The 9,615-nt window shown below is 43.0% G+C and overlaps 1 protein-coding gene across 1 annotated transcript in view; it reads right to left on the bottom strand.

Moving 5' to 3' along the window:
* LOC105517741 (arf-GAP with GTPase, ANK repeat and PH domain-containing protein 5-like) overlaps positions 1-6,149 on the bottom strand; it is a 34,377-nt gene extending 28,228 nt beyond the window's left edge. The window contains 5 exon segments of the mRNA XM_011950398.1: positions 375-424; positions 3,037-3,105; positions 5,367-5,435; positions 5,801-5,925; positions 6,052-6,149. Of these exon segments, the coding sequence (XP_011805788.1) occupies positions 375-424; positions 3,037-3,105; positions 5,367-5,435; positions 5,801-5,925; positions 6,052-6,149 (411 nt within the window).
* Positions 6,150-9,615: the final 3,466 nt, after the last annotated feature.

The raw sequence follows: 9,615 nt of genomic DNA, 5'->3' as shown, positions 1-9,615 counted from the left end.
GACCGGCTAATTTTCTATTTTTAGTAGAGACAGAATTTCACCATGTTGGTCAGGGTTGTCTCGAACTCTGATCCTCAGATGATCCGTCCACCTTGGCCTCCTAAAGTGCTGGGATTACAGGTGTGAGCCACCACACCCAGCCATAAGGCAGATCTTTTTACCACAACCAGACTATTGAAATTTAACTTAAGTGTCAGAAATCCTTAAAAGGTGGACACACTAAAGACTTTTCTGAATAGATTTAATACTTAGGAAAATAGAAGAGATTTAGAAAATCCACAAAAAGAGGTACCTGCTACCACCACTAGGTCCACATTGCAATTTAAAGAAATCAAGAGAGACATACTTTTATGTCAAACTATCAATTTCTTAACTATTTGACTGTTTATATGGTTTGTACAATTGCTTCTTCCTATTTCTATCATTAAGAATAAAAAAAAAAACAAATGGTCACTTCTGATACAAATACCATAAAACAAAAGTGGTTGTTAACATCTTACTGATTACTCCCATGTAAAATGAGACAAAGTTCCATTTTAAAAAATTATTTTCAATAATTTACAATTTAAATTATCTGGCATGATTCATTTCATAAAGTCAAATCTAAAAACTTAGCTTTTCATCTAGTTTACCTTTTGTTTCTATTACATACAAATGAAAGAATCCTCATGTACAAAAGAAAAGGGCAAAAAAATTAGGCCAAATGAAAAACTTAGCTAATAAAAAAGTTTAACTGTTGCATATATGAGACATGATCCATTAGTATTCTCTCATTCTGCATTTACACATAGCTTACTTTAATTATCAGAAGCTAAGAGCTAACAGCTCTAAGAACTACTTCCTGACCAGGCAGGCACCTATCTCTAGATGCAACAGAATCCCTGTAAGCATCCTGAACCACACTTAGTGGTTACCTACTAATATGTCACTAAAAACAAAACAAAACAAAACCAAAAAGGGTCTTTACACAACTGGAAAGAAATCTATCTTAAATTTTTTCTTTTTCTTTTTTTTTTGACACAGAGTCTCACTGTCACCTAGGCTCGAGTGCAGTGGTGGGATCTCAGCTCACTGCAACCTCCGCCTCCCAGATTCAAGCAACTCTCCAGCCTTAGCCTCCCAACTAGCTGGGACTACAGGCACATGCCACCACACCTAGCTAATTTTTTTTTTTTTTTTTTTTGTATTTTTAGTAGAGACGAGGTTATACTACATTAGCCAGAATGGTCTTGATCTCCTAACCTCGTGATCCACCCACCTCGGCCTTCCAAAGAGCTGGGATTACAAGTGTAAGCCTGACCTAAATTTTAATTTTAAAGTGAGTATACAAACCTAATTGGACATGCTATCTGCAGCACAAAAATCATTTTTTCTAAAAAAAAAAAAAAAAGCCAGAATAATAAAAGCCCCAAGAGGGACTGGGGCCATGCTTTGTTTCCTACACTGCCTCTGCCTTTGATCCTGTAAGGGCCTTGTAGGCAAAAGTTCCTACCGCTGAAGAATGAAGGACATGGAATAGCTTTTCTTTTACCGCTTCCATGCTCTCTAGGTGAGAGAAGCCCATGGCTCTGGAAGGAACTGGGAAATACAATTCTGATATGTTTTGGATATGTTCCCCCTCCAAATCTCACATTAACATGTGACCGTTAATGCTGGAGAGAGGGCCTAGTGGGAGGATGTTTGGGTAATGGCAGGGGATTCCTTACAAATGGCTTGGTCCCATCCTCATGGTAATAAGCAAATTCTCATTATGGTAGTTTAAAAGAGTGTGGTACCAGCCAGGTGCGGTGGCTCAAGTCTGTAATCCCAGCACTTTGGGAGGCTGAAGTGGGCTGATCACCTGAGGTCAGGAGTTTGAGACCAGTCTGGCCACCATCGTGAAACCTCGTCTCTACCAAAAATACAAAAATTAGCCGGATGTTGTGGCACCCACCTATCGTCCCAGCTACTCGGGAGGCTGAGGCAGGAGAATTGCTTGATTCTGGGAGGTTGTAGTGAGCTGAGATCACACCATTGCACTCCAGCCTGGGCAACAGAGCAAGACTCCATTTCAAAAAAAAAAAGTGTGATACCTTCCCCCTTCCCCTCTCTCCTCCTTTCACTTTCACTGCTTCCCCTTTGCCTTGTATCATGATTGTAAGCTTGCTGAGTCCCTCACCAGAAGCAGATGTTGAAGCCATGTTTGTATAGCCTGAAAATCTGTAAGCTGATTAAACCTCTTTTGGTTATAAATTATAAAATAATTATAATTATAGTAATGTAAAAAATGAACACAAGTCAACACAAATTCTAATCAGAAATAACTGACTCAAGATGGGCAAAGTCTACTCAAACTATAAAAACAAAGGTTAGAAACTCCCATGTTTTACTGTGCTGCGTTACTTCACATATTATTATAGAACCCTCACTTGTATTCTTGCTGTTTAAGTCAACTGGAAAACTTGGCTGTGTATGGCTTTTTAGCAAATAAATGAGGATTTAACGATATCTTTAAGGAAAATAAGCAGGAGTAGGGCATGTTTACATTTACATTACATCAAATGAAAGGGTTAATAACTTAAAAGTTTTGAGTAGCATGAACTTGGATGTGGTAAATGAATGTGGTCAGAGGACTGTGTGAGAGGAGGCCCAAATCACAGATTCAATCCCCGATGACAAACAGCTACGTTTTTTAATTTGTTTAAAAGAAAACCAAGCTGAAGCCTAAGTTCCATCATTCATCTTTAAAATGTCCTCTTTGGAGCAAGGAAAAAGGGACCAAGAATTATGAATAAGAGAAATCCATGACTCCTCCATCACATGACAAATTGTGTTGATAAAAAGATGGCAAAATGTATAAACAAAAAGTTTACATATTTTCACTAAAACGGTAACAACTAAAGGAAAGTACATCACACATTAAAATAAGACAAGTGAATATGTGAAAAGTTGAAAAATTTAAACCAATATGAGTTTTTCTAAATACTTCCTATAATATACCTGATCAAACAAGAGTTTTCACTGTTTCTCTTGGTGGAAAAAAAAACACTGTCTCACCATCTGTTTGAGAGTTCCTGTGGAATATTGTGCTTGCCTCTGGATTGGCAGAAGGGTTAAACTCCAAAGCTATATGCATAGAGGGAGAAAGGAAAAAAAGAGGTAATCATTTATAAAAATTTATCAGTTCATTTATTCAACTGCTGCATTTAGGCTATTTCACTACCTCTCCTTTTATTCTTATCCATTGAAATGAATGTATACATACAAGAGAGAGCCAGGCAAGATGGCACATGCTTGTAGTCCCAGCTACTCAGGAGGCTGAGATGGGAAAAGCACTTGAACCCAGGTCAGGAATTTGAGGCCAGCATGTGTAACATAGTGACACCCTCCTTTATTTAAAAAAAAAAAAAAAATGGAGAAGTAAATGTCGGCTTTGAGTTGTATAAAATCAACTTTGCATAAAATAAATTGAGATGGCAGTAAGTTTTAAAAGACAGGTCTATTTTATAGGCAAAATATAAGATGTATTCTAGAGTTTTAAAAATTTTTAAAAAGTAAATTCAGCACATCTGTCACTTTCCATATCATTCTGAGGACATAGAATGTTAGTTCTGTTGAGTAGCTGTCTTCCACAGACATGCGATATCTCTAAGTCTTCATTTCTTCATTAGCAATACATAGGGAGAACATACACAGGCCTTATTTGTATTGGAAAGTGAGACATACATTAACTGTGTTGTAATCCTAAAGAATGACAATAAACAGCCATTTTTGGGCTCTCATCCAGTACTACCCATCTACTAACTGGTGTGTAACATCAATCAGGTTTTCCTTACATCACCAAACAGACTATAAGTTTACACAAGTACTTACATGCTTTCTAAGTACTTTAATTCACATATTTGTTTATCCTAAAGCAATCCTTAAATATCTTGAAAAGTGAGGATAGTACTTACAAGTTACAAAGTCATACTCATCATGAGTCTTAATTATCCTACCTCTTAAAAAATTAAGAGCCCAACCAAAGTTTAAATAGAAGAGCTATAAGATATCTCCTCTACAGCAATGAAATCTCTGGCATTTAAATGAAACCAATAAGCTGACTGGATTTAACATCTTCATGATGCAATGCTTTCTATTTTGAAAATTTTAGTTTTTATTCAAGAATCATGTTATTACCCAGAATTACTTTTACCTAGAGTCACCTCTTTGCAAAATTTTAGAGGCAAACCAACTATTTTCTCTTTTCTACCGGCTCCCATCCCCCGCCTCTCCCAGCAGTGTAGAGACTTAAAAATCTCCAACTTTCTTCCTTTTCTTCTTTTTCAGACGGGGTCTCGCTCTGTCACCCAGGCTGGAGTGCACTGGCATGATCTCTGCTCACTGCAACCTCCGCCTCCCAGGTTCAAGCAATTCTCCTGCCTCAGCCTCTCGAATAGCTGGAACTACAGGCATGCGCCACCACACCCAGCTAATTTTTGTATTTTTTTAGTAGAGATGGGGTTTCACCATGTTGGCCAGGCTGGTCTCGAACTCCTGACCTCAGGTGATCTGCCTGCCTCAGCCTCCCAAAGTGCTGGGATTATAGGCGTGAGCCACCATGCCCAGCCAAAACTCTGACTTTCCTATCTTTGAACAAGATGCTATTGTCAGGAGATGAAAGGACAAAGGAGGAGCCACAGCAACAAACACTCTTACAGGGAAGGTGTGACATTTTAACCTGCAATCTTTATATTACACATTAAAAGTCTACATTGACGTTTCATGTCTTTTGAAAGTTTTGACCATGAACCAATCCCCACCTCTCTTTTAGAATAAGGAGGTAAATAAAGTCTGTTAAGTCCCCAGAATAAATCTGGAGACACATTTTGTGTTAAAGTAAGAATTTTAAAGTAATCAGAGGCTCATGGGTAAACTCCTTTGACAAACCACCCCCCTACAACACACAACAATTTTTCTGCAGTCCTGGCGGTGACGTTTCACACCTTTCACAATTATTTTAAGCACCCTCCTTTTTTTTTCTTCTCTGTTCAAATTACAGTTGGAAGAAACTAAGCAGCTTCTATCAAGGTGACTTACAGCAGCCCATTAAGAATGCCATACAACCTCTCCCATGGCAACCTCCATTCTGATTTTAAATAAGAAATCCCCAAATATTTGAATATGAACTGTCCTGAGATTTAGCTTCTTTAACAAAGGAAACAATTAGGCACTTACCTGGTTCCTTCACTTACGTACCATCTGGACAGGTACAAAGAAAAAATAAGGTGAGTGCTGGAAAGTTGGGATATATGAGTTTTTATTGAGAAAAAGAAGAAAATAGTCCAAAGAAGCCTCAACAAAGTCCCACAGGATAATAAATAGAGCTACAGACAATGTTGTCTCACCATCTGTTTGAGAGTTCCCGTGGAATATTGTGCTTGCCTCTGGATTGGCAGAAGGGTTAAACTCCAAAGCTATATGTATAGAGGGAGAAAAGAAAAAAAAAGATGTAATCATTTATAAAAATTTATCAACTTGTTTATTCGACTGTTGCTTATTCGACAAGAATAGCCAGAAATAAATGGTTCCATGGCAGCCTGGGAGAATGAGATGAGAGAGCAAGAACTGGGCGATTGGGAAGGGAGGTGAAAAGAAACTGACTGGACTCGGTGGGGAAAGACTAAGGGGTGGGAATGCAAGGCAGAGCTAGCTTTTGTTCCTGGCCAGCCCCGGGAAAGCAGGCTACAGGCAGAAAGGAGCTCGAAGTGGGCAATGCCTCCCAGGGGACCTTGGGGACCAGAGGCAAGACAAGGGCAGATGGCACACGTCACCTCCTTACCTTCAGACATCTCCTGGTCATGGATATGGTGCACGTGGATGTCCTCACCAACTTCAACAGTCACTGCAGCAGGCTGCACAGCAGCAGCCATGGGTGCCCCTGCCATCCTGTCCCCAGCTCCAGCCATCCTGTCCCCAGCTCCTGCCATCCTGTCCCCAGCTCCAGCCATCCTGTCCCCAGCTCCTGCCATCCTGTCCCCAGCTCCAGCCATCCTGTCCCCAGTTCCAGCCATCCTGTCCCCGGCTCCTGCCTCATAGATCTCGGACTCCGAGGGGCACACTGACCCCTGTTGCTGGTCAAACTCAGGGCTGTCTTTGGGGCACACACAACAGGTCAGTATGTTCCCCATGGGGCGTCTCTACTGTCTGCCACCACCTGTGCCTCTGCTCACAACTTTGGCCTCGCACTCCTGCTGTCCTAGGCCAAGGCTATGCTGCACTTGCAGAGATGGTCTTGCCCGCTGCTCGCCTGATTACCTCACAGCCCGGCCCTGGCCCCAGATGGGGATGCGGGCCAAGGCCCACACCCTGCCGCCTCCCCTGAGTTGACTTGTCTGGGAGGGTGAAGACCAGCCGGCTTATTTAATAGGTTGTGAACCCAACAAGCGCTGAGAGACACAACTGCCTGAGGAGAGAACAGAGGGAGCTCCTCCTCCTTCTGTAGTAACCTCCAGACTGAAGCCCACTGGCCCAGGTGGGAGACTAGGCATATAGCACACAATGCCCCACCCCACACTTCACAATGCCCTCCCTGACAGCTCACAATGCCCCACCCTGGTTGCCACCCCTCCCCAACAGCTCAGAATGCCCCACCCTGTGGCTTATGAGGCTGCTGCTCTCCCGGCCCCTCATGCAGTGCCAGTGGGACTAAGGTTTTCATCCATCACCAGCTTCCTGAGCTTTTTAGTCCTAAGAAAAGCACAGGGTAGTTCGTTACTTGAAGCCATCTTCCTCTATGAATTCTATACAGAGCCTCAGTAGAGTGGGTCCCATTAGCAACCAAGTTGAACAACGTTTATTTGCTGACTGAATATAGATACACCTGAATTACTGACTGCTTTTGTAACTAAACACTCCTCTCCTGTCTTCCAATGAGTGGTCGTTTTTGTCTACAACTTGACCACAGCAATCCCTGGGGCCCTAGCTCTATTCTCAGTAAAGAGTTACGCCTGTGTGTCTTGAATGACACCTTAGGACCCATCCTGCCTCCACCTCCTTCTCCATAAAATAGAAACCTAACTTGTCCCTCCAAGCTCTAAAATGGTGAAACTTACCAACTCCCTTTTCTCCCAGCTATTTCTTCCTTCCACGGCAGGGACTTTCAGATTTTCTTTCTTTTACTAACAAAGCACTAAGCATGATTTTGTCATACAAAATCAAGAGCCATACCACAGTCCTAATTTAATAAAGATGAATACTCGACATCTGACAAGTAGTGTGTGCCTGACAGTGTTCCCACTGTGCTATGCTCATTTAACCCTCAGAAACAATCTCATTTTACAGATTTTACAGAATAAGTTGAGATGGAGAAGGTAAGTAACCTCCCAAAGGTCACATGACTGCTAAGGGTGGGGCCACAATTTGATCCTAGGTAGTCTGAATTCCCCCAATTCCTCAGGCATGATTATCAGAAAATATATTAGTCTGTTTTCACACTGATATAAATACCTGAGGCTGGGTAATTTATAAAGGAAAGAGGTTTAATTGACTCACAGTTTCACATGGTGGGGGAGGCCTCAGGAAACTTACAATCATGGCAGAAGAGAACCAGGTCCGACTTACATGGTGGCCACAGAGTGTGAACATGCAACTGTCAAACATGTATAAAACCATCAGATCTCAGCTGGGCACAGTGGCTCACACCTGTAAACCTAGCACTTTGGGAGGCCAAGGCAGGTGGATCAACTGAGGTCAGGAGTTCGAGACCAGCCTAGCTAATGTAGTGAAATCCCATCTCTACTAAAAATACAAAAATTAGCTGGGTGTGGTGGTGCATTCCTGTAATACCAGCTACTCAGGAGGCTAAGGCAGGAAAATCGCTGGAATCCAGGAGGCAGAGGCTGCAGTGAGCCAAGATCGTGCCATGGCACTCCAGCCTGGGCAACAGAGCAAGACTCCATCCTCAAAAAACAAACAAAATGAAACCCTATAAGATCTCATTAAAGATCACTGAATATCACAAGAACAGCATGAGGAAAACTGCCCCTATGATCCAATCACCTCCTCCCAGACCCCTCCCTCGACACATAAGGATTATGGGGATTACAATTCATGATGAGATTTGGGTGGGGACATGGCCAAACCATATTAGAAAGTAAAGGTAGAAGTCAAGCTTGGACGGGAAGTGGCACTGTAGATTATTATTATTATTATCTTTTGAGATGAAGTTTTGCTCTTGTTGCCCAATGAAATTGTTTCTCTAATTTCATTTTCAGATTGTGTCTTGCAGATTTATAGAAATACAATTGATAAATGATTCTGGCTATTAACCTTTTATGCTTCTGAGAGGTGACAATGTGCTAGCAGCCCTTGCTTTCTGCACCTCCTCAGCCTCGGCATCCACTCTGGCAGTGCTTGAGGAGCCCTTCAGCCCGCCATGGCATGGTGGGAGCCCCCTCTGGGCTGGCCAAGGCTACACAAGCTGCTCCCAGGCCAGCGCGAGTTTCGGGTGGGTGTGGGCTTGGCAGGCCCTGAACTCAAGAGTGGCTGGCTGGCACCGCCAGCCCTGGGCAGTGAGGGGCTTAGCACCTGGGCCAGCAGCTGCAGAGGGTGCGCTGGGTACCCCAGCAGTGCTGGCTCGCCAGGACTCAGCTGCCTCCCCGCGGGGCAGGGCTCAGGACCTGCAGCCTGCCATGCCCGAGCCTCCCCCTTTACCCCCGCCCCCCAGTGGGCTTCTGCTCAGCCCAAGCCTCCCCAACCACTGCCCAAGGGCTGAGGAGTGGGGGCGCACTGCGCGGCAACAGTAGGCAGGTCCACCTGCAGCCCCTGTGCGGGATCCACTAGGTGAAGTCAGCTGGGCTCCTGAGTCTAGTGGGGACTTGGAGAACATTTATGTCTAGCTAAGGGATTGTAAATGCACGAATCAGCACTTTGTGTCTAGCTCAGGGTTTGTAAATACACCAATCAGTAGTCTGTGTCTAGCTCAAGGTTTGTAAATACACCAATCGGTACTCTGTATCTAGCTAACCTAGTGGGGACTTGGAAAACTTTTATGTCCAGCTAGAGGATTGTAAATGCACCAATCAGCACTCTGTGTCTAGCTCAGGGATTGTACACACACCAGTCAGCACCCTGTCAAAACGGTCCAATCAGCTCTGTAAAATGGACCAATCAGCTCTCTGTAAAATGGGCCAATTCACACATTTTGCAATTGCATATAATTTTCTTATTTTTTCCTCTTCCTCTAAAGTTGCTGTTATTTCTTTTAACTTTTTGTGGGAAAAATTAAATCCATCTTTCACTTTGTTGATACACTTATTTATGATTCAACTCCTTGATTTTTGCTCAAATTACTTTTCAAGTTACCCACTTTTAGGGAAGGCATTTTTTGGGTTTTGTTTAGTGTGTCAGGCTTTTTTTTAGTTAGTTGTATCAAGAAGTGTAGACTTTTCTACACATAATATTCTTTTTCCCACAGTAGTTTTGTTTTGTTTTGTTTTATTGAGATGGAGTCTCACTCTCTTCCCCACGCTGGAGTGCAGTGGCGCATCTCAGCTCACTGCAAGCTCCCCCTCTGGGTTCACGCCATTCTCCTGCCTCAGCCTCCCAAGTAGCTGGGACTACAGGCGTCCACCACCACGCCTGGCTAATTTTTTT

This window comes from Colobus angolensis, unplaced genomic scaffold, assembly GCF_000951035.1.
Source record: "Colobus angolensis palliatus isolate OR3802 unplaced genomic scaffold, Cang.pa_1.0 Scaffold306, whole genome shotgun sequence".
Classification (NCBI taxonomy): Eukaryota; Metazoa; Chordata; class Mammalia; order Primates; family Cercopithecidae; genus Colobus; species Colobus angolensis.
Note: the sequence above shows the minus strand (reverse complement) of the source record. Positions and strands in the feature narration are given on the sequence as shown.